This window comes from Peromyscus eremicus, chromosome 23, assembly GCF_949786415.1.
Source record: "Peromyscus eremicus chromosome 23, PerEre_H2_v1, whole genome shotgun sequence".
NCBI classification, from domain to species: domain Eukaryota; kingdom Metazoa; phylum Chordata; class Mammalia; order Rodentia; family Cricetidae; genus Peromyscus; species Peromyscus eremicus.
In genome coordinates, this window is record NC_081438.1 from 40619139 (window position 1) to 40644218 (window position 25080).

The following is a 25080-nucleotide window of genomic DNA, read 5'->3' on the forward strand; positions in this document are numbered from 1 at the left end:
GTAAAAGCCGTTAGAGTGATGTCTCTGGTTTCTGGACGCAGACTATCACCGCAGTAATGGCGGTAAGCTGCTTCCTGCCTCCGCCTGCCTCCCTCCCTCCCTCCTTCCCTCCAGCTCTATGGAGAAGATGGATCTGGCAAAGACAGTGGTACTGTAGCCCATAGAAATGTACTAGTAACACCTTGTTTATGACTCTGCAGCTAATTGATGATCTTGGATTTCAGTTTCAAATCAACTCCTTCCCTAGAGAAAGACCCTTGAGCCCGCCACAGAATCTCAGCATCAGGCCATACAGGCGCACTCTGACATTGCTTGTTGGAGATAATGAATATATGACCTCTGTTCAGAAACTTCTGGGCTTGGCTATTTACACTGGAATTAGAGCTCTGGCTAAAACTGGACAAAGAATAAATACCAAAAATGGAAGTAGAAACTTCTTTAGGAAAATTCTGCAGGGACTGTGCACAGACCGCTAATACCCGTGGTGACAGCCGCCCCTTCTGAAGCTCTCGTTGGAGAAGCCGCTGTGAGCCCTCCGGCTGGGGAGCTCTGTACAGGTGCTCCAGTACCCGGGGCCGCTGGAAGGTGTGCTGTTCCTGTCCTGGTTCCTGTTGGCTCTGCTTGGCTTTTCTGCGTGAAGGACACTGTGAAAGGTAACATCGTGTTCATACCGTTCTTTCATTCGGTGTATTTTTTCTCTTGGGACTCCATGGATGTTTCTTCTACATAGAAGAAAAACCCCACAAATGCTTAGTTAAGGAAAGCCATCACAACAAGCAACTTACACTGCAAATCCTGCACTGCATGGCGGCTGCTCTGCCTCGGGACACCTGGGAAAAGCATGCGTCCTGTTGTTGAGGTACCTGGCCCCCAGCTCTATGGCTATCAGGCCGCCCTCCCTGTACACCCCGAGACAAGCCCGGGCCTAGCTTCAGAAAGGCGTTGTTTCTGGTGATATTGACAGTGACCAAACACCGTAAGATATAACTGCTCATGGATTTAGTGATGTGCCTGTTGATGACATGCATACATCTATTACCGGTTTGGATCAGCTGGTCTCCGATACCATTAAATGATGCTTACTAAACCAATCGTAAGTTCTAGAGGGCACAAATACCAGCCAGGGACATGGTTAGATGTTCAATTGCCAAGATTTCAATTACAGAACGGAGTTCACGACCCATGTCATATTTAACAACCAGGCAATCAAGGGGGTGACCACAGACTCACTTTGGAGAGACTCTGCTTCTACCGGGTCACTGGCATCAGATGACACTGAGTGTGGCTATCAGAAGCCATGCATTATAAACCGAGTTAGTATTATTTGGACATGTGTTGCTGTGTCAATCAAAGCAGCACTTGTAGCCTGAACGAGCCACGCTCTGCTTAACATTCAAAGCTCTTGCTTTAGTGTGCCGCAGAAGCACTGCTGATCTGTGCATCACATGCAGAGGAAGTGCTTTAAGTGCTCACTAATGCACAAAGTTAAGTGTGTCCTTCTAAAGGACCAAGTTCAAGCCAAGGATTAGCATTTAGCATTATATGAGACATCAGACTCAAAACTGAAGTCTTCACGTTAATAGTTCCAAACTTATCAGTTTCGAAGAATTACCATTTCTGGCCTGAAACCTACAGTCCGTTTCCAGCCTGAAAAGATGCTTTTGTTCGGTCTGAAATCCCTGAAAGTGGCAGGATACAGGACGAGGAACTAGGAAAACAAAGCGATACCTTGCTAACTCTTGAACGTTGAATTTCCAGCGAGTGTCGGGTTCTCGGAATATAACTTCATAGTTATTCTCAAGTGCCTGATTTTTCAAAAGTACATAAAACATTGAAGACATGGCATGTATGCTTGGGAATGTTCACGCTCCACTCAGCATTCACCACAGCCTCGTCCAAATGCCTCCCCCCTGTTTTATAAGTCGTCCAGGCCCTGAGTCTATCTGCTGCATTTTGTGCCCACAGCGAGCCCCTCACGTTGTGTTATATGTCCCACTGATAAAGCTTATCAGCTCTATCCAGTATGAGTCTGAACATCTTAGGACAGACCACTGAACTCATGAGGAAATGTCCCAAACACAGGTGTGAACAGGGGACCTGGAGAATTCCTAAGGTGACTTCTGTGGTTATCATGGATTTCCTTCCTCCCGCCTTGGTTTGTACCTGAGAGTGCCACATAGCTTATGAAATCAAAGTGATCTCCACATATTTATATAGTGTTTCCTGCAAACGCAGCTCTCCCTGCAGATCTGCAGGGCTTGTCCCAATGCCCTGGGCCCCGTGTCTGTGAGTTTACAAAGTTGGTAAGGCTGTCGTGTAAACCTCGAAACGTTCTTTGCACTCATGAGCTGACCGCCTCGTTCCGACAGTCTTCTGTCACCACTAGTGTGCAACGTGTTATAAAATGGAACTAAATGAGCTAAGCTGAGGGGCTCCCTCATAACGGGGCAGCATGCGTTAGTTCGCCAGAGGGGCTTACAGTCAACAGTATGCAAATCCAGACAGCCAGCAGAGAATTCTGAGTGTTCTCATCACACATAAAAATGGTGTTTGTGGTGACAGATAACTTAAGTTCCCCGAGTCAGTCATGAATACATCCACCAAAGCAGCCCACTACACTCCGTGAGTGTGTAAGATTATTATTTATCAACTGATGAATACATTGAAAAATGTAAGTTCCCTCTCCATCTTTTGGATAGACGGTTCCATTCAGGAAAGGATTCAACCACCGTGTCTTAAGAACAACTAGTGACTGGGTCCCACTGACAGCGCTGGGTGGCTAATGTCCAAACTGAGAAGTGCAATGACTTCCAGAAGCCACTGCCGGACGCTCCTTAGCTGCTTTGGGCTGTGCCTGCATGCATCGGCTCTTCATGGCCCTGCTCGTCCCCTGGGGCCTTGAATGTGAACTGAAATACACGGTTTAGATGCACCTAAGTTCTTCACCCTGGGCCTGAGGAGAACTGACAGGAAAGCGTCAGTAGACAGAAGCACAGCTGTTTGCCTGCTGTTTTGCCTAAATGTGGAAGAATCCTAATGCTAAGCCGCCTTGAGCCCCGTGGAAGAGACTTCCCAGCACGCTGGGGACCACCTATAACAACTCAAGAAGCTGTGTGCCTCCTACTCTGCTCGGTTTGGAAATAAAAACTCAATAGCATAAGATACAGACGTGTCTGGACAGATCAGACTGGAGCGGAGGTGTGTGATGCTATTTGTATTCTATCGCCTTAAAGGGTCACGCTGGCAATCTGTTCATAGACTTAGAAGTTCTGTTGTCCTGGAACTCGCAGCAACAGAGTACTGAAATCCCCAGCCTACCACAGGTAGACCTGGCTCACTGGGACCCATGGCCCTGCTGGTCCGTTCTCTAGTCTGTAACTCCCTGCAAGTATCAGTGGGTGCTCCCCTGAACAGAAAATAGCCAAAATGGAGAATCTAGTAAGGAGATCTCCATGACTTTGAGGCCAGCCCAGTATACCTAGTGAGATCTAGGATAGCCGGGGCTATGTAGAGAGATCCTGTCTCAAAAAAAAAAAAAAAAAAAAAAAAAAAACAGAAAGGAGGAGGGAAGGAGAGGACAGGAGAGGAGAGGAGAGGAGAGGACAGGAGAGAGAGGGGGGCAGAGAGAGAGAGAGAGAGAGAGAGAGAGAGAGAGAGAGAGAGAGAGAGAGAGATCTACCAAGAACAAGAACTCAGGCCATTTATGGACGACCCTCTGAGGTACGGTAGCCCCTCAGCAAACCAACAGCAGAGAGACCCTAAAACAGCTTTACCTGCTCCCTGTGAGATCTACCCCTAGTGAATGTGAAATCATGGAGGACCAGAAAAAGAGGAAAGAACACAGGTTTCCACTTTCTCACAGAACGCCCCAAACTGAGAATTCAGAATGATACTTCTTCCTACCATGACGGCATAGGGCTTCATTTCCCAGGCGTGCAGGTTGGTGTTATCAATAATAATGGGGGATATGCCATTCTGCATTGCTTTTCTCGCTGTAACACAATGCAACACAAGAGTGAGCACCATGCAGCCTGTCACCAGAGCGAGCATCATCCACACTGGGTCACCTCCTCTGCGGGAGGCCTTCCCCGCACAGTTAAACGCCCCCTAGTGCGGAACCATCAGGGGTTTCCTTCTGCTGGAATCTACTACAGAGTCAAGCCCCTCCATCCTGCTTGGGTGGGAAAGGCAGAGCTTTGCTTAAAGCCCCTTCCATGAAATGTACTCATTTTGAAGCTGCTACAAGACAGCGGGCGGTGGTGGCGCACACCTTTAGTCCCAGCACTCGGCAGGCAGAGCCAGGCGGATCTCTGTGAGTTCGAGGCCAGCTTGGTCTACAGAGCAAGATCCAGGACAGGCACCAAAACTACACAGAGAAACCCTGTCTCAAAAAACAAAAAAACAAACAAAAGAAGCAGCTGCTACGATCTACATGCACAACAAGGGGCTCCTGGGAGTTTGGAGGGGAATTTGTCACCTCTCTTCTGGTTCCACTCATGTGCTTCCTCCAAGAAGTCCGGGTTGAACTCATAGGCACCATCTTCCCTGAAGAAAAAATCATCGGTGCTGAAAATCAGGGCCCTGGGAAAGTCCCGCTGCAGCTGTCTGCAAAGTGGAGAAACGGAAAAGGGATTTCCCCGTTACACTTGGTCGTGGGAGAATGGTTCCTTTCCATCTTCACCAGCGAGCAGATTATAGTTCTGAGATCTCCACATTTTGAATTTTCCACTCCACTTAGGAGGAGAACCAATCATCTCAGAAAGTCATCACTCCCCAACGGGAGGCAGAAGCCTGAGAGGCCGCTGTGCACGTTGCCAACCCTTGAAAGTAAGAGGTCACTGGTCACGGCCACTGCCTCCTGCAGCATCCAGGACTGACTGACACTCAGAGCAAAGCTGAAGGCATGGTGACTTCATCAGTTACCAGGGCCACTCCTCTCCAAGGCACACCAGTGCCCTCCCGGACCGCCCCACGGGCATCATGCCCCCGCTGCAGCCCTTCCCTTAGCCCCTAAACTCTTACCTGTCCTGGGTCCCATTCCTCGGAGCTCTGATCTCTGTAAGGACCCATCTGAGCAACTAGTTCTCGCTGAGGTATGAAATGTGGATAAAGGAGATGTGTGTGAGCTACCCTCTGAGTTCTAACCATACCTAAACCAATGGAAAAAGCACAAGAGAAGGAGAGAGGTGAACCCAATAGTGTCCCTGCGCCCTCTGAGCTCTACCACTCGGGTCTAAATACGAAAATGTCACAGGAAACGACAACGTCATAGAGAGCGCCTTTGCGTGACAGAAAGGGGGAGTCAGTTCTGCAGGAAGAATTTCAAAGGAGAGGTTTCGACTTGGGGTTTCATTACATTTGGGGACAGGTTCTATTAAATCAAATAGTGATGAGGTCAGGGCTGAACCGCTGTGCCTCCTTTAAAACAAAAATAAATAAAAATGCAGAAGCAGATCATCTGGCAGTGCTTGCCAGCAGCCGAGGGGTTCGGCCGTGACGGGAAACTACTCCTCCAGCAGCTGCGCGGGGGTGGCGGGGTGGGAGATACCAACCAAAGCAGGCAGGGGCACCGTGCCTTTCCGGTTTTGTTCTTGGTAGCGATCGAGGTAATTTATCCCCCACCTCCTTTTTGTTTTGTTTTGTTTTTCAAGACAGGGTTTCTCTGTGGAGCCCTGGCTGTCCTGGATCTCACTCTGTAGACCAGGCCGGCCTTGAACTCGGAGATCCTCCTGCCTCTGCCCCCCGAGTGCTGAGATTAAGATTATTTTAACCCAGCGAGAACGCGGAGCCGCGGAGCTGGGTTCCAGCCTCCGGCTTCCACTGCAGCCATAGGAACTCGTCTGTCTCCACTTGTTCTCTCAATCCTAAGACACAGAGGACGATCCTGAGGACTGAGGGGAAGCACTTTGTGAAGGGAGAGATGCTTGGCGAATGTGAGGCGCACTGTTGATCTGTTAGTGATCACTTACCCCGCCCAGACTGACGGCAGTGGGAATATGGGGCTTTTGGGGGTGTTGCGGTGCATGTGAGAGAGGGAACAGAGTAAGAGCCAACACTTTGAAGTGTCGGTAAATCCACACTCCAGAAACAGCACGAAAGCACCTCTGCCTGAGTTCTTCAGAAGGTGCGGCAGCGGAGTTGGAACGAACGACAGAGTAAACGCACTTCGTTACAGGCTGTGGTGGTACACGGGTAGTCCAGCGGCCAGCTTGATTTTTAACAGTAACCAACTATCCTTGGTAGACTTGTGAGGAAATGGAGGAATGTATTTCATTTTGTTGTTGTTTATTTTTATTTATTTCCGTGTGCACCACCTGCATGTGCCCATGGAGGCCAGAAGAGGGCATCAGATCTCCTGGAGCTGGAATTACGGTTCCGGACCACTATGCAGGTGCTGGGAATCAAGCCCAGGTCCTCTGCAAGAGCAGCAAGGGCCCTGAGAGATAATAAATTTCAGTATCAAAGGACTAATGTCAATTAGCCAACCTATTAAACCCCGATTGCCAATTATCAGACGCCAAGTGTTACATGAAGTGTTAAGGCACAGAAATAAATAAAGGAGTCACTTTCAAGAATGGACGAGCTGACTTGGGGCCAGGCCTCCTACCCAGTTTGTGTGGTACACGGAGGCAGAGCTGGACCAGCAAAACACAAAGAGAATCTGGGTCAGAAACATCAACATTTGGCAAGGGAAACATTGCAAAAGAGATAGCATTTGACTTGGACCTCGTGGGCTGAGGAAACTTTTACCTCACATGAGAGGGGGTGAGAGGAGGCGGGCCCGCATACCCAGGGTAAATAAATAGGAGCAAAGAGACCGCAGCTCCAGTGTGGCCAATCATTAGAAATGCTGGACATGGAGCTCTGGAGCCTTGCGGAGGTGAGTTGTTCTTTCCTTGTGGAACCTCTTCGAGGGTTTACTACAGACAGAAGTTTCAGTTTCTAACGTTTTTCTCTAAATAGACTTTAAGACATGGTGTTCACACTTTGTTTGCCTCTTAATCACTTCTGGAAAACATAAAATCACGGTCCTTTTTGATTGCGATGTTTTACTCAGAGTACAACTGCCCGCAAACTAGCAGAGAGGCCAGCCAGTGCGTGTCCCCTGTGTGGCACCTGGGGGGTTTCCCCCTTTGGTCTGTCCCTTTTACATTTTTGTTTTCTTCTTACTTTTACCCAAATGTCAAATTAGTACCAAGAGCCACAGCAACATGTTGAAAATTCAAGACAGTAAAAACCCTAGCTGAGCAGAAGTGATTGAGGGACAGTACTCGGACTGTAAAACTTAAGTGGGAGCAATAAATACCATTCCATCGGCTTCGGGAGACAGGGAAGGGCCGCAGCCCTAGCTTTCTCTATGGTGGTCAGGGGCCTCATGCAATAGGGAAATTGAGAAAGTGAAAAACAGAAGAGAAGGGAGAAAATAGAAAGACGATTACTTCCACATAGCTTCCCCCCCTCGCTGCCCCGCCCCCATTCCCTAAAATGAGAGACTCGGACACTGATCTGTATTTCAAAACTTATTCTCCCAGCATTATTTAACCATCAAAAACTATAAAGTCAGGGCTGGAGAGACGGCTCGGCAGTTAAGAGCACTTCCTGATCTTCCAGAGTTCCTGAGTTCAAATCCTGGCAACCACAGGGTGGCTCACAACCATGGATAATGAGATCTGGTGCCCTCTTCTGTCATACAGGCGTACGTGCAAATAAAGTACTCATATAAACAAACAAACAAACAAACAAACAAATAAATAAATAAATCTTTGAAGAAAAAAAAAAGATGAACTATAAAGTCACTAGGCGGTGGTGGCTGGTGGCACACACCTTTAATCCCAGCACTTGGGAGGCAGAGGCAGGAGGATCTGTGAATTTGAGGCCAGCCTGGGCTACAGAGCGAGTTCCAGGACAGTCCAAGACTGTTACACAGAGAAACGCGGTATCAGCCCCCACCCCCAATAGATTACTTGAATTTATGTTACAAAGATTTCAAAATTTCCTCTCATAGTCTCCTAATTTAAAATTATTTTAATTCATTTTATATTTAAATATTTTTAAAAATTTTCTTATAGTTTCCAAAATATTTTTCATTTTTCATTCAAGTATCACATTTGATAATTACGTCTCATTGGTGTCTTTCATCTATAATGTCCTCCTGTCTCTATGGATTTCCATTTGGAAGAGTCCAGATGAGTCTCCAGTGGTTTGCTCAGGACTGGGTCCAGACTAAACATTTTTGGAAGGGTGGTATGGAGGAGAGTGTGCTTCTTGATCTCAGTGACACCCTGCCTTTTGTGCTCATGCAGACACCCAACTAAAAGACAGTGCCAGCGAGTCCCCCACTGCCAAGTCAGCTCACTGGCTTTCTTAGCGATACTGATGTGTGAGCGGAAACCCAGACCACATGACTGTCCCGGTTTCCGGCAGCCTTTCCTGGGCAATCTACACCTTAGAGATCCCACAAGTCTTACGTGGGGATCATGGAATCATTTGAAATTCTTTCCATATTTTCTAGATAGAATTTTGTTGTTGTTTTGGTTTGGTTTAGTTTTCTGGGACGGGTTTCTCTGGCTGTCTTGGAACTCACTCTGTAGACCAGGCTGGCCTCGAACTCACAGAGATCCGCCTGCCTCTGCCTCCCGAGTGCTGGGATTAAAGGTGTGCACCACCACCACCACCACCACCCAGCTAGAATTGTTTTATAAGGAGCCTTCTTGGTCCTCTTTTCATAATCTTTACCTTATTTATTTATTTCCGTCCATCTGTGTAGCTCACACTACTTCGGGATCCATAATCAAGCGCTGGGATGGCCGAGGTACCACTGAGCCCAGCCCGTGCTATAGAACGGGTCTGCTGTAGAACTCTGACAGGCCTAAAGTTTGCTATGCAGACCAGGCTGGCCTCGTCCTTGCGGCAAATCCTCCTGCCTCTGTCTCCCAAATGCTAGGATTACAGGCATGCACCGATGCACCCAGTCTTATTGTTCTTTTGGATGATCCAACTGTCCCAGGTTTAGCTAGTGGTACCCGTCAAGCTGGCTCTTCTGTCTCTGTTTATGAAAACTCCTTTATCCTAATTAGCAAAGATACACACTGAAACATTAAAGTCCAAATAAATAAATAAATAAGGATAGGTTCCTATATTTCTCCATCTAAAAATAATTCCTAGCACTCGGTTTTCTTTCCCGTATGTATAACGTTATTCCTTTCGGGTGTCTCTTCGTTTATTGGTTATGTGTGATGTGTGTACGTGCGCCAGTGAGGTCAGGGGACAGCTTTCGGGAGCCGCTTCTCTCCACCATGCGGGTTCCAGGACCAAACTAGGTCCCTAAGGCTTGGTGGCGAAGTGCCATTACCGAGCCCAAAGTTTATTTGCTTGTTTATAAACTCATTTGTTTGTTTGCTGAGACAGAGTCTCACTAGGTAGCCCTGACTGGCCTGAAACTTGGAGAGATCAGCCCCTGCCTCCCAAGTGCCCGACAAGTGACTCCCAAGGCGTGTGCCTGGATACCCAGACTCTTCTTTTTATTTCCTCTTTTTGTATAAAAACAGGAGTGAGATATAAACCATACCAAGTTTCCACCAACAGTTTTTTTTTTTTTTCATAGCAAAGTGTGTCTCACCCCATGAAATATTCTTCTATGGCTTTTTTTGGGGGAGTGTTGGTTTTTGTTTTGTTTTGTTTTGTTTTTTGAGACAAGGTTTCTCTGTGTAGCCCTGGTTGTCCTGGAACTCACTCTGTTTCTCTGTGTAGACCAGGCTGGCCTCGAACACACAGAGATCTGTCTGCTTCTGCCTCCTGAGTGCTGGGATTAAAGGTGTGTACCACCACTGGGCTTCTACGACATTTCAATGCATAGTAGTTTACACTTACTCACAGGGATGCACCACAATTCACCTAACAATTGTCCCTTGACTAGCCAGTGTACCTATTCTCCTCATGACCATCAAGACGATCTCCTCTGGTGTGTAGCTCCTTATCCGGAGGTTATCTTACTGAATTTCAATTCCCTATAGAACAACTGTTTTTTAAACTTTGTTTACAGTAATCTCTAGATTATAAAGTTTAAATCTTGATAAATGCACTCTAGCCACATACAGCATCTTTTATTTTCAAATCCATGCCTTTGATGCTACATTAGAACAGTCTTTCTCACCCCAAGATTATGTCAACATGTCTATAATTACATTTTCCTCCTCAGCCCATCTGAAATTTTGCTTATATGTAGTTCTGGTTAAGGCTCTGACTTGACTAGTTTTCTACCTAGGACCCTGGTTGTCCTACACTGTTGCCTAAATTCATCCTTTCCCATCATCCTGACATACTTTCTGCACCATCCCAGAGGACTGCATGTAACTGGGGCTGTCCTCCGACTTGTTTCCTTCCTATGTCTGCATCACATCGTCTTGCCTCCTTTTCTAATAGTTTATTATGTTCAGTGGTTGAGAACATTTCCTTTATAAAATGGATACTTTCAGTTTATTTTGATGCAGAAGTGTGTCTGAACAATGTCAACTAAGAACACATCTCCTTCTTGCTCCATGATGGTTCCAGTAACTCTTCCAGAGCGGTCAGCAGGAAACAGGGACCTCGGCGTATATGATCTCTCCTTAACCTTTGTACCACTTTTCTGAAGTAAATAATAGTTCCTCCGGTTACAGATAACGAAACTACTAATTGAAAGATTAAATAACGGCCAGGGTTCAGAGTTTCCAAGTGGTCTGCCAGATTTGACCTCAGGTCTAGAGAGAAGCGTGCTGAGTGGCATTGCACACTGAGCTCTTCTGACACCCGGAGAGCGTATCTCATTGTCTCCCATGTTGGCGACAGGCAGCCATGGTCTAGCATGTGTCTTAGCCTGCAGCTACCATTCTGGGTTCATTACGACACTTCCTTAATTAAAAACAACAACAACAATTGATGTGTATACGTGAGTGCCTGTGTGTGTCTAGGCACCATGCTTCTGCCTGGGACTTGAAGAGGGCTTCAGATCCCCTAGAACTGGAGTTACAGATGTTTATGTGGGTGCTGGGAATGAACCCAGCTCTTCTCTCCGCCAGAGCAGCCGGTGATCTAACCGCTGAGCCATCTCCAGCCCCGACTATGACTGTGTTAAAGTCCATCGCTGAACCTTGGTCACACTTCTCCTCCGCCCGCTCCACCCACCCCTGGGCGGCCACCTCTCAGGGCCTCTCAGCACCCCTGCAGCTCCGGCCTTCACATCTGCAGCACAGGAAGAGGCAAGGGCCCTTGAAACTGCAGCTCTAACTAACCACAGGCTGCCACGTGCACCCGCACTGTCGCTGCTGAGTCTTCAGAGGAGTCACATGTCACAGGCATTGCGCAGTCTCTGTCACACACCCCCATTCGCTCTCACATCTGTTCCTGCGTTACTGCGCGGTTGTCTGCATCCAGACAGCTTTAAAGCTCCAAGTTTACCTGAGAACCCTTTTAAAACACGCACACACGTATGCTCTTCCTCTCCCCCCACAAAGGTACTTTTTATTTATCTATTTATCTGTCTATCTATCTATCTGTCTGTCTGTCTGTCTGTCTGTCTATCTATCTATCATCTATCTATCTATTTATTTATGTAGTTTATTTTTTCATTTTTTTGAGACAGGGTTTCTCTGTGTGTCGCTCTGTCCTAGAACTCACTCTGTAGACCAGGCTGGCCTCGAACTCACAGAGATCTTCCTGCCTCTGCCTCCCGAGTGCTGGGATTAAAGGCTTGTGCCACCACTGCCCAGCTACAATTTATGTTTTTTAAATGTGCATTGGTGCTCTGCCTGTATGTATGTCTGAGTGAGGGTGTCAGCAACCCTGAAAGGTGTGAGCTGCCATGTGGGTGCTGGGAATTGAACCTAGGTCCTCTGGAAGAGCAGCCACTGCTCTTAATCACTCAGCCATCCCTCCAGCGCTGAGGGATGGGTCTTGAATGCAGTGTTCTTTAGCCATAACTGTCCAAACTCTTTTTTATAAGGTCCCAACTGTATGATACCGTTCTCAAGGTCAGCCTCCAAAGAGACCTGGGAGGGAGGTGTATTCTACCCAGCAGCACCCAGCAGCCTAGAGCAGGGAGGAACACTGTGCAGCACAGGGCCAGCTTCCTGAGGTCTGCTGTTGCCCACCCCACATCAGGGCTGCGCCCTGACCTCGGGCATCTGTCTCCATCGTACCTCTCGCCCCATCTGTTTATCACTGTGTCATTAGAAAAGCGGCCTTCCACTCCCTGAGAAACCTCGACTGTGTCACCAGGCCACAAAGGCCGAGGGAACTCTGGTAACAGTCCCCCACGAGGTCCTCACCGTCATCATCTGCGGTGTGGGCCCACTTAACTCTAGACAAGCTCCTCTCGCTAGCTCTCGTGTGGACGGCCTGCCATCTCACGATGGGACCTGCTCCCCGTGTCTGTGCCCGGTTCCTCAATCACGTCTGCTCATTCTCAGAACTGGGGAAAGGAATCAGGAACTAAAGTCAAGACTCGGAGTTCTGGCCTGTATTCTTCCCAGATGTCATAGGTCAGGGGCAGCCTAGAGGGCAGCTGTCCAGGCAGATGGCCACTCGAGGCTCTCGCTTGGCTGCTGTTTACAGGCAGCAGTAGCCACACCTGTGATCTTAATTTTTAAGTCTATTTTTAATACCAAATAAAGGGGCTGGCATATCCAGTGTTTTCGTGCATCGGACGGCATCTGGGGCGAGTGGCGTAGCCTGTTCCTCACGCTGTGGGTTCTCTACATTGCACACTCATTCTCTCACATGTCTGCTCACGTGAGCAACCTCCTCTTTGCTTCCTTCTTTTCTCAAAAGCCACGTTAGCATCTGAGCAGAGTCTCCGGGGACATTTCCAGTGGTGCCTTTGGTTAACAGATCCACTGGTCAACTCTTTAGTGAATGCCTACAAGATGCAGGACTTCTTTCAGAGGCAGGACAGAAAATAGAGTTTCTTTGTTGAGACAAGGTCTCACTGTGCAATCCAGGCTGGCCTTGACTTTACAGCAATCCTCCTGCCTCAACCTCAACGAGTGCTGGGATTACAGGTATGTAACACACCTAGCTTAGATATGGTTCCTGACTCAAAGAATTTACATCAGGCCTGGTGGTGTCGCTCGCCTTTAATCCCAGCACTCTGGAGGCAGAGGCAGGTGGATCTCTGAGTTCCAGGCCAGTCTGGGCTACAGAGTGAGTTCCAGGACAGTCAGGGCTACACAGAGAAACCTGTCTCAAAAAAAAAAAAAAAGAACTTACATCTCATGAAACTCACATTCTAGTAAAAAGTGTGTGTGTGTGTGTGTGTGTGTGTGTGTGTGTGTGTGTGTGTGTATGTCCGCATCTATTTACGAAAAGAGAATCCAGTACAGGCTAAAAACACTGCAGAGTCTCCTTAGATAGCAGAAAAACCCTCCTCCCCTCCCAACTCTACAATCACACTTTCACAGGGTGCCCGGTAATTTTGGGAAGTGGGTGGAGGTACATTTGTCTCTGAACAGTCCCCACCCCCATGAGCTCACCATCACATAATGTTTCCATGGATGAAATAAAAACCACAAGGTTGGGGTTAGAAAGATGGCTCAGCAGTGAAGAGCACTGTCTGCTCTTGCAGAGACCAGGGTTCAGTTCCCAGCACCCACATGGGTGGCTCACAACCATCTGTAACTCCAGTTCCAGGGGATCCAGCGCCCTCCTCTGGCCTCTGTGGGCACTGCATGCATATGGTGTACATACTTACATGCAGGCAAACATACACATAAAATAAAAATGAATAAATCTTAGGAGCACCTCTTCGCTGTGTGCTGAGCCCTTCTCCAAGTCTCCCTTCCTCTTCCCAGAGTCTTACCTTGATACAGCAGAAAGCTTTCTCCCCAAGCCATGTGTAAGATGCAACACAAAGCCTTATGAAGGAACAGTTAGAAATCAAGCTCATTTGTCCCTCACACTGCCTCCCCAGTCCCACAGGGTTAGGTAGATTTTAGATGACTTGAAATGACCAAAACATAATGTCTTTGGGGCTGGAGGGATGGCTCAGAGGTTAAGAACACTGGCTGCTCTTCCAGAGGTCCTGAGTTCAATTCCCAGCACCCACATGGTGGCTCACAACCATCTGTAGGGAGATCGGGTGCCCTCTTCTGGCCTGCAGGCATACACTCCTGCAGAACACTGTGTGCATAGTAAATAAATACATCTTTAAAAAAAAATAATGTCTTATTGTATTTGTTAGAGTCCAAATGGCCCTGGAAAGGCTCCCTTTTATACTGATTTCACTGGAGCACCAAGGAAGTAACTTGAATCATAAACATCCTGTCATAGGAGCCGATTTAGCGACTTGGGAGTTGACATTCCTCTCTGGTACACCATACTCAGTATAAACACAAACACTGAAGATCTAAAAATCATCCAGTGCAATGAATGCATTAGCAAAAGTAAGAAATTCCTTGGTAATGTCTTTAATTGGGAGGAACATCTCATTAACACTGACAGTAGGAAAATGTAGCTTCCTTACCCCGAGACGTGCAATCCAGGTGAAATTAGACCCCTAACAGGACCTGAAGGGTTTTCTACCGCTTTTGATTGGTGTTTCATAAGACTCTTTTATCAGGCCCCTCCCACTTCCCAGGCTCTGGTTCAGGCCTGGGGATGTAGGTAGGTCTGTGGTAGTAAGGCTTGCCTGTCATGGCTGGGGCCCTAGATTTAAGGTATTGAAAAACCGCGGTGGCAGTGGGCCCCAGCCCTGCGGCCTTGATCAAGGTATTTCCTCGGCAGAGCTTCAAGTCTTGGGCTTGAGTTAGAATGAACACTACGGGAGCTTCTTGGGCACCTCCTTCGCTTTTCCTATAAAAATATTCTTCTCTCTCATTTCTTCCTCTACTTCTACTTCCTTCCAAATCATTACACAACATCACACCCAATTCTCTAAGCACACCTGCAGCACTACATGCCACATTAGCTGGGTCCTCCCCCTCGGTCCCAGCAGTGTCAGGAAACATGGTGAGGAGGTTCCTGTAGAGTGGGGGCCACCTTCCCTCACATGCCTGTCAGCGAGTGATTATAAACCGGCATGGTACTGTGAACTCCTACTCCTTATCAAACTCATAGAGCAGTTAGTCTGCACTCATCCAACCTCCAGGGGGAAGAGATGCAAGGACCCTAGTTAGGAAAACCATGAGAAATCTGAAACACTAGTTATCATTTTCCAAGGTGGCCTAGATGACCAGAGATCTGAGATGTCAGCTGCCCACTACTGTATTTTGATATGCAAAGAGTGGACTGCTGTAAACTTCTGTCCTGGTCTTCCTGTTGTTTAGGAGAACCAATACCTCATCTATAAACTGGTCCCTGTTCTCAGTGCCCCTGTAGTCTACTGTTAGCATGCCTTTCTCCCCCACCCCCCTCCGTCTGTCATTGGGTCTTATTAGGAAAGCATCCTTCCATGTGCTGACATGTATCTGGAGGTGTGAATGAGGAGGAAGGACCGCCACTAGGGAGCATCCTTTGAGCCTAACTGAATGCACGTTAGGAGTCATTTGTGACGGTGCCGAACGGAAGAAGGTTACAAAGAGATCAGCATTGTACCACAGCGAGGGGGCCAGATCTGGCTTTGACTGGTAAAGGGAAAGATGCAAAACAAAAACAGAAACAAAACCATTCCAGGGAACCGACAGAATGGAGACGTTTAATTTTTCAAACAAGGCCACTTGAACAAACAAACGAATAAAGAGACTCCTATTGCATTTCACAAAGGCACTTTAGCTGTATAACCACACAATGGAATATTTTATTCAGACATAAAAATTATGGCGTTCTCGTATTTGGTGCAAGCATGAACCTTGAAACATATGCTAAATGAGACAAAGGACAGACACTCATGACCTACGTACATGACGTACTTAGACAAGCAAGAACATGGAGACACCAAGTAACTCAAAGGTTGCAGGGATAGAGGAGAGAGAAGGCGTTACTGCCGAGGGGGCACAGCTTCTGTTTGGGGTAATTTAAAACAGAAAGAAATACAGTGAAAATCGCCGCATGTGTACTGGTCTGAACCCTCTAAAGAGGTGAAAATAACCACAACAGAGACGTTTAAACCTTCCTCCCACCACACACACACACACACACACACACACACACACACGCACGCACGCATGCACGCACGCACGCACGCACGAGCACACACAACAAGAAATGCCCAAGGCTCATCCACAGATCTGTTGCTGAGGCTGGGGGAAGAGACAGGTGCGGAATCAGATGGCTGGGTCACGCTGCCGGTCCTGGACCACAAGGCCAAGAGCAAAAGGGTCTCAGGACTGGAGCTCTACCTCTCCACCCAACTTTTCAAAACGATTTTTATTATGTGTGTGTGTGTGTGTGAGACGTACGTGTGGCATGGTGAACACAGAGACTGTGGTGGCCAGAAGACGACCCTGTAGAGTCAGCTCTTTCCCCCCACCTTTCTGTGGGCTCTAGGGATTGAACCCAGGCAGTTGGGCCTACACAGCCAGCAGTTCACCTGCTGAGCCTTCTCTTGGGCCCCACATCCAACGTTTAGTCATCTCCAGATCTAGCCCTGAGCCTACCTAACCAGTGAATGCGCTGCTATGAAAGCTCCCCTTTAGTTAAGCCAGCAGATCAACGGGCTCTTTTCCATCTCCACCCTGCCTCCTCTTCAAGGCCAAGACAAGAACCACCTCCATGTGGAGAGGACTCTGTCCTTAACTGACTTTGACGCTCTGCACAGGCTCCCTTAGCCTTGAAGGCTATCAGCACCAAGGTGCTGTTCCATTGCACCCTACTTGCCTACAGGACAGAACTGATTGCTGACTGTTACTTGTTCCCACTGGTTATCTGGAACAGGCACCTCTGTAGCCTTAGTGAGTCTAAGTCTCAGTAAGCAAGGGAACCCGGTTACCATTGATTATTGGTTGACTAATACTGGCCATAGCGGGTACTCACACATCCCACGGCGTCTGTTCACTAAGCTGTCCGTCATCCTCACAATGAGTGTATTTGCGAGTGTTAGCTCGTGTTACTAGAGAAGAATCTCAGGAGTTAAAGAATCAAGAAAAAAAATGTCATCATTGTTAAAAGTTCATCTCCTCATGAGTGAGTTTCCTAGCAATACGTCCAGCGGGAAATTAACCCGTGAAAGACTCTTGTTGACAGAATGACATCGCCAGTCAGCCAGGTCATGAAACAAACCTTTTACTCCACTGGGCCTTGGTTTTTTCCTTTTAAAAGTTACCAAGCAGGCTGGAGAGGTGGCTCAGAGGTCAAGGGTCCTTGGTGCTCCTCAGAGGGCCCAGGTTTGATTCCCAGCACCCACAGAATGGCCCTTAACCCTCTTGCCGGAAGGTGTTGTGCCTTCTGATTTCTCTGAGCATCGGGCACACGTGTGGTAAACATACATGAAGGCAAAACCATCATACACAGGTATCTTTAAGATGTTTTTCTTTAAGTTACCAAGCAACATATAATTGTTGCTGAAAACTAGAAGACAAGTCGGGGAAAGCCCATGATCCCTCTACTAAAAGTCAACACCTATGGGTGGGTACTTATCTTCTCACACGGTTTTCTTTGTTTCTTCTAAGAATCTATACAGACCTCTTTCTTTGAGCACAAAATGGGGTATGTGTGGCTGTGTGTACCTTCCTGCTTATTTGATTTTTCATTTTTGAGACAGGATCTCACACATCCCAGGCTGGTCTTGAACTCACTATGTAGCCAAAGATGACCTTAAACTCCTGATCCCCTGCCTCTACTTCCCGAGAGCTGGGATCACAGATGGGCATCGCCACAGCTGGGTTCTGCCACGCCAGGGATTGAATGCAGGGCTTGGTGCATGCTGGGCAAAATCCGCTGAGCTAGATGCTCAGACCTGTGTGTGTCTTTAAGACAGGAAAGAATACATTTATAGGTCAAATATACATCTCTGTTTCGATCAGTGACTCATAAACCAATCTATTCTTATATTTACTATTTAATTAATATTTCATACATGATACTTAGGTTGTCTTGCATTTTTTTCTGCCACACAGAAGTCTCTGATGAACATTCTTCTGTGTCTGCACGCTTGTCCAAGCATTTCCTCAGGACGAGTTCCCGGAACTGACATCACAGTCAGGAATGACCACCCATCCCCAGATGACACTTAACTGAATGCAGGTACGAATGTAGATTTAGAGAGCGCGCTGGCTGGAGTACTACGATGTGGGTAAATTTTTAAACCCGATAAAATCCAACTTAAGCCAGGCAGTGGTGGCGGCAGGTCTTTAATCCCAGCACTCAGGAGGCAGAGGCAGGCAGATCTCTGTGAGTTCGAGACCAGCCTGGTTTACAAAGTGAATTCCAGGACAGCCAGAGTAGTTACACAGAGAAACCCTGTCTCAAAAACACAAAAAACAAAAAAAACCCAAAACAAACAAACAAAAAAAACCCACAAAAAACAAAAGAAAAATCAAACTTTTTTTTTTTTAAAAAAAAGGAAATCCAATGAATTCAGAAAGATACTTTCTATATCCCAACCACTTGGACATATGAAAAGACATAGGTGAATATTCTAGAATATAACGTTGACTTGAAAGACAAAACAGATCCTATTTTTAAAAGAGATTTTTATTAGTTCTTTAGTCAGATGAGATATAAAAGTTAAGCAGGAAAAGATAAGCCCATATTTGCAGACACTAACTTCCTCCAGTGTTGACAAGTTTTATTAGTCTGATTCAAGAAATACATGTTCATTATAGGAAATGTGGGAAACAGAGAGAGAAAAAGACTCTCGGAATCTAGCAAATACATAATAACCTTGCAGTTTTCTATTTTCTACACAAGTGTATTTTAAAAGTCTTCCATTCTCCTCTCCCCCACTCCTGCCCTGAGAAACATGGTTGGGAGAGGCCAGGCTGTGACTTCCTGACCCATTCTTACTTGCTCTGGGCCACATCCCACCCCACTGAACTTTATATAAATCCACCTGCAAGCATGCAAAGACTCCTGAGCCCCAAGGCTGACAGTACCCAGCCCCTGGGCCTCCCAGTCCACAGCATGCTTCCTCCAGGGCACAAGCCAGGCTTTGCCTTGGTAACTCAGAGTTCATCTCATCAGCCTTTCATGTTTCTACCTACACCTCCTAAAATTTATATAGCTACTACCTGAAAGTTTCAGAGGGCATCCTCACTGATTCCATCTTCACAACCCCCTCTAAGGCAGGAAGAGTCGGTGTCCCGACTGAAGAGGAGGGGTGCTGGAGGTGTGAGACCCAGTGAGTGAGCTTGGATATGAAGGAACCCCGAGGCCATCACTTTTAGGTCTGGCAACAGGAAGCTAAGAGAAGGATCCCCATGAAACCCTCTAACTTAATCACCCCTTAGCAGCCGCAGAGAGGCCTAAGGACTGCTAAGACAGCAGCTGGCTAGTAATGAGGTAGATAGATGTACAGCAGGCTTCCCTCGTTCCGGCCAGCGCTCACCACATCTGTCTCTACGGGGTGTTTAATGAGATGCTCACCACATCTGTCCCTCCAGGTGTTTAATGAAACGTGCTCTTGTCCAGTGTCTTCAGCTTAGTCAAATGTCATGAGGAATTAAAATCTTAAAAGTATAGAAAATTAGAGACAGAGAGGAACCTTAGAGCCCACCCCAGCCAAGGCCCTGGCTTTGCGGTCTTCTCATCCTCACACTACTTCCTTTCCCAACACGGCTAGAGTTGACAGAGCCATAGGAGTAACTTCCTTCTCTGACTTTCAGTGTGTGATGGTTTACGTACAGACTGGCAAAGTGAAAGTGAAATTGAACAAGATTCGGCATCCTGGAAACGTTTGGTAACACATGTGCACACCGTGAATTGCTGTATCACAAAAAAACCCAACTGTGCCGGGTTTTCCAAGGAGGCTCTCCACACCACACCACCCTGCCACCGCCAGGAGCCTCTGGAAAGGACCTACAGAAGTGTGTCTTAGGAAGGGGTACCAGTGTGGCCTTCACAAGTCACCTGTCCCTTCAATTTGCAAAGGTATTCAGCAGTTGGCTGGATGCTTCTACTCTACAAACCAACTAGAACCCCAACGGTAAATGTCAGCACCTTATCGGCCGCCTCAGTTTCCCCATCCAAGACTCAGGCCCTCCCCCTACGATCTCTACCTGATGCCATGGAAATCAGCATGTGACCGCAGGCCACCTTGATTCTTCAGCGGTTCCAGGGTCCTACGGCTAGCCTTATCTGATGAGATGGAAAGCTCACGGGTGGCAAGTGACTGCTTCTATCGACTAACGTGTGCCAGACAATGTCGATGGAGGGTTAAGACATGGCCCCTATCTTCAAGTATCTCACGGAAGGAAAAACAATCCTGTGCAAAACTAAGCGCAGTCACAGAGATGTAAACAGGAGCCAAGGCGCGGAGAAGAGCGGCTTCAGCGGCAGGGTGAGGCAGCTGCGAGGGGAGGTAACAGAACCGGTTTTAAAAGGCTAGTGACATCAGTCGGGCAAAGGGTGGCAAGCCAGGCAGGAGGGCCAGCGTCATAAAGCACAGCAAGGAGAGAACCCGTCCAACGTTGCTGGAACACCAAGCGCAGGGCAGGGAGTGGAGGGCGTTCAGGCTGGAGCGCTGGGCCTAGCAAGGTGCAGCAGGCAGCAAGCCCGCGCAGTTCTCGCTGACCCGGTACCGGGAGGGCCGCTTACGCAATTCGCGAGTGAACGAATCTGGGCGCCCGCCCGCGGAGAGGCTGTCAGTGACGGTCGGTGGTGGCGCCGCCAGCACCCCCGGCCCCCCTCCCCAGAGCACCTGTGCGCCTTCGCAGCCGCCAAAGCAGACGCAGGCTGCGCCGATCCACCAGATCTCAAAGCGGACCCCGGCCCCGGCCAGCGCCGCGCTCTCCCCCAGCCCGCCACCCCCAGCCCCCGACCCCGTCCCGGACCCCCCGAACTCGCTCCGGTGACAGCGCCTGTTGACGCCCCGTGGCGGCTGCCTGCGCGCCAGCGGGCGGGGAGCGGGTTTCTCTGCAGTCGCCACCAGGTTTTCCCGAAGAGCAGTCCCCGCCGCGGGCCTCCCCGACCCGGGGCTTGCGGGGCGAAGGCGACCTCGGCCCCGGCGGGCACCAGGCCGGGCGCAGCGGGGAAGGGCCGGTGGCGTCTGGGGCTTTGCGCAAGGCGCCGCGCCGAGCGAGGTCCATCCTCCCGGGCCGGCGAGCGCCAAAGCTCCCGGGCGCGCGCGGGGCAAGGGCAGGGGCGGCGCGCGGAGCCGCTCGGGGCAGGGGCGCGCGTAGGCGCCAGGCCGCTGTCATTACCTGGCCAGCGTGGTTTTCCCCGAGCCCGGGAGGCCGCGCAGGAGGTAGAGGTGTTTCCTAAAGCTGTGGCGACGCGGAGGTGGCCCCCGCGCGGGCGGCGGCCGAGGAGGCGGCTGCTGCTGTTGCTGCTGCCGCTGGTGGAGGCTCAGCCTCCCAAACGATTCCAGAAAACTGTCCTCCATGGGGAGGGGGCTGGCGGCGAGGGCCCTGGGTTCCCTTCCTGAAGTCACGGTCTTGGCCAAAGCTGTTGTTTTTGTGACTCTCCGGCCATGTGATAGATGGAGGGGCGGGCGCTCGGAGCCCAGCCCCTCCTTCCCAGCCGCGCGAACCGCGGGAGGGGGCGTCTCTACCTGCGAGGCCGGGGTGCAGGGAGACTGACAGCCAGGGAAGCGTGGGTGCCGGGTGACGCAGCCCCCCGCGCTCCCTCCTGCCTCCCACTGTCTTCCGCTGTCCTTCCCGAGGGAAGGGGCCCGGCCCGGGGACACAGTGGGAGGTTTCCCTGCAGCCACAGTGGAAGCCCAACCCTCTGCTACAGCTCTGCCTCGTCTCACTTCAGACAGGCCTAGACCTTGAAAGTAAATAGTTTCCGTTGGCGATTAAAGAATGTGACAGGCACATCTGAGCTGTAACAGAAAAGGCCATTGTCTCCCCCTCTGCCTGTGTACCAGTACCTGGCTGGCGTCCCAAGGACTGGGACGCACTCCTCCACGGTGCTGTACGGTTTCTTAGTACCTTTATCGGCCTGTCAAAACTATCCTTAGAAAGCTTTACGCAACTTGAAGTAGTCTCTTCTTGCTCCTTAGGTCCCGGTGGACTTGGAAGACTGCATAGATGCCTCTCTGCTGCCACACAGCAGGGGAGACTGTCCTGGGACCATTTGCACAAAATCAAGTTCAAGTTGCAGGAGCTGGCGGCACCCATTGGTAGGCACTGGTTGTGACTCTCCAGTATTTCCCTATAGAACCAATAGGATGATCCTGGTTTTCGGAACGAAACAGAGTGTTCAAAACTTGCATCCTAGAAAATCCGAGATACTGGTGAGTTTGGCTACAATTATTGTAAAATAAAAAACATTTTATGTTTGGCACTTAAGGTATGGCCATTATGAAAAGGAAGCGTGGGGAAAGAAATGATGTCCTTCTGAGACTTAGAATCTAAAGACCAGAGATTTCCCGACCAGCATTAGGAGGGGGCTATGCAAGCAGGGAGGGGAGCTGCCTCACTAGCTTTGGGCTTCCCCTGGGTTGGGGTGTGGGAGTGAAGCAGGCTGCTCTCCCCGGGAATTCCCCTCCCAGCACGAAGCATGCTTCCTTGGTCCTTCTTAGGACTACTGCAAGGGCGCCTGTGAATGTTGAGGGAAGAGTGAGGAACAGGGAAGATACATTCGTCATAGAGTGACGAATGACACCTTTAGTGTCTAAAGGTCCCTGACGGAGCTCACATGTGGGGAAGTGAACCTGGGACTTCCCGCACACTGAGCACACCCTCAGCACACATTTACAAACACGGCTTTTCTCATTCACATTCTCCTCTGTCCATGGAGCATGTGGATAGCACAAACTGGCACCAAAACACACATGGAGGGCTGAGGAGATGGCTCCGGAGTGCTTCGGGAGCAAGCACGAGGGCATGAGTTCAATTCCCCAAGCCCCGTGTAAAGAGGGGCATGGCTGCACACGCTGCACCCCTGGTGTTGAGAGGCCTGGAGACAGGTGGCTCACGGAGCTCATTCACCAAGCAGCCCAGCTGCTACAGCTTCAGTGAGAAACCCTGTCTTCAAGGGATGAAACAGAGAGCACAAGACACCTGATGTCCCGCAGGCAAGCACCTGCACACCCTGGTGCACACACACACACACACACACACACACACACACGGGGATGGAAGGACGGCTCAAGGGTTAAGCGTACTTGCTGCTCTTCCAGAAGACTGGATTTTGGCTCCTAGCACCCACATCAGGTGGCTCACAAGCACCTTTAACACTAGTTCCAGGGGATCTGTCGTGCAGGACTATTCTCTGTGCCAAACAGCCCCTATCTTGAGGTATTCAGCTGTTCCAGCTTGCAAAAATTCCAGCTGGTAGTGTTGACTGTTTATATCTCCAATAGAGGGGTGGGGAGAGTCATGAGACACTCACCTGTGCATTTATCCCCCTAACACTTGTTGTATGCAACTCTGCCCTAACAACATGCACCCTTGGGGAGGGGCTGGAGGACACACAGGCCCGGGAGACAGGGGACTCCATCTGTGTGGCTATGGGAAAGCCCTAATTGCTGCTGGGTGAAGACTTCCTGTGTGGCCTTTTAGGGAAGGTGCACTCACACCCAGCAGGTAACCACTCATCTGTTCTCTGTAAGAAAGTCCAATAAACTCACTGGGTCTCCAGAATGAACTTTGGTGGAGTTGTGCCTCAGTCTGTTGTTAGGATATTAAGAGGAGGAATAGATGTTGCTTATGCTGCCCCTAGGGAAGGAATTTTAGCAACAGGATCTAAGGCCCTTCTAGCCTCCAAGGGCACCTCAATATGCGTGGCATACATATACTTAGACACACACACACACACACACACACACAAATGAGTTAAAAATACAAGCCAGGTATGGTGGCACACGCCTTTAACACCAGCACTCAGGAGGCAGAGGCAGGTGGATCTCTTTGAGTTCGAGGCCAGCCTGGTCTACAGAGAAAGTTCTAGTACAGCTAGGGTTGTTACACAGAGAAATCCTGTCTCAAAATACAAAACAAACAAACAAACAAAAAAGATGCAGAGAAAAACAAGAAGTACAGTGCAAAAGAGAAGCTGGGCACACAAATCCTCTGTACAAGCCTGATACGAACGGACGGACGGACGGACGTCCTACCTGGCCCCACCCCCTCTCCAGCATGTCCCACCCCCACTCACTGTTATGTGAGCTTACGGGGTTCCAGGGACGCACAGCACCATGGCATGCCCAGCGTGTTCACACCCCAGCACCGAATCTCACTCCTTTGCTGTCAGACACCTCCACAGAGGTAAGGGCTGCATCTCCCAGTTCAGTAGCACCTGATGTCTGCCACAGGGCACAAGGACAGCTGGTGTTGACTGCACACATTTCAGGAAGATACCCACGGAGGGAGTGGTCCTAGCGTGTTTTCCTGAAGCTTTCTGGAAATGAGAAGGTGATAAATGCGGGGATAGCTGCAGCAGTGTGGACCCCAGCATAAGGCTGCGGCCAGAGAGCTGGAAGCATTATTAAACCATGAAGACGGTTCAGACCGCCGGCAGCTCACACCATGCCCTCTGTTAAAGATTACCAATGTTATCCTTAGGCACAGCTACAGTGGAGTAGCTTCTAACGCGTTCACTAGAAAGCCACGAATGTTTTGCTGTTATGTTAAGGCACCAAAGAAAGAATTTTCCGGATGCCCGTCTCCTCCCCGGCTGGCTGTCTAACCCTCCTCCTAACTCTGCCTCCCTCCTGGCTCTCCCTCATTCCTCTTCTAGATGACTTTGGGAATCTGTAGGAGGCAGGGGAGGTTAGGGGACCACAGGGCTAGTTTAAATTGAATTCCGCACATTTAGTCGTAGCTAGTTGGGAGACTGAGACAGGAGCACTGGAAGTTCAATGACTGCCTGGGGAACTTAATGAAACTCTGTCTCCAAACAAGACTGCAGGAAGGGAACAAGGACAGACAGGAGAATCTGTCAGCCCCCTGAGCATGAGGCAGGTCTGTGCTGCCAGAGTCCTGTGCCCTGGCCCGATAGGGCTCTGGGAACGACCTTTGGTTTTCCTGGCCTTGTGGGACTTCAGAGTACAAAAAGACACCACCA

At 49.2% G+C, this 25080-nt stretch overlaps 1 protein-coding gene and 1 long non-coding RNA gene across 5 annotated transcripts; one reads left to right on the forward strand and one right to left on the reverse strand.

Annotated features, from left to right (window-relative positions):
* Positions 1 to 421: 421 nt before the first annotated feature.
* N4bp2l1 (NEDD4 binding protein 2 like 1) lies at positions 422 to 21694 on the reverse strand. 4 transcript variants are annotated; one of them, XM_059249911.1, is made up of 6 exons: positions 21270 to 21683; positions 4478 to 4605; positions 3904 to 3992; positions 1729 to 1805; positions 786 to 830; positions 422 to 644 (listed from the first exon to the last, which is right to left on the reverse strand). In XM_059249911.1, the coding sequence occupies exons 1-6, from the start codon at positions 21449 to 21451 to the stop codon at positions 473 to 475; spliced, it is 693 nt and encodes a 230-aa protein (XP_059105894.1). In that variant the 5' UTR covers positions 21452 to 21683; the 3' UTR covers positions 422 to 472. The 4 variants fall into 4 exon arrangements, with proteins under 4 accessions (XP_059105894.1, XP_059105893.1, XP_059105895.1 ...); XM_059249910.1 differs by lacking the exon at positions 786 to 830 and having other exon boundaries at positions 422 to 722; positions 21270 to 21667; XM_059249912.1 differs by lacking the exons at positions 786 to 830; positions 1729 to 1805 and having other exon boundaries at positions 479 to 722; positions 21270 to 21682.
* LOC131898687 (uncharacterized) lies at positions 20531 to 22356 on the forward strand. The gene is made up of 2 exons (XR_009375994.1): positions 20531 to 20720; positions 22073 to 22356. It is a non-coding gene; the product is annotated as an uncharacterized LOC131898687 (long non-coding RNA).
* The last annotated feature ends 2724 nt before the right edge of the window (positions 22357 to 25080 follow it).

Coding starts and splice junctions, on each gene's coding strand:
- N4bp2l1 (XM_059249910.1), bottom strand. CDS start 21,451: ATGGAGGACAGTTTTCTGGAATCGTTTGGGAGGCTGAGCCTCCACCAG. Junction 3,993..4,477: donor TGAGTGGAACCAGAAGAGAG/GTGACAAATTCC, acceptor ATTGTGTTACAG/CGAGAAAAGCAATGCAGAAT. Junction 723..1,728: donor AACGTTCAAGAGTTAGCAAG/GTATCGCTTTGT, acceptor TCTTCTATGTAG/AAGAAACATCCATGGAGTCC.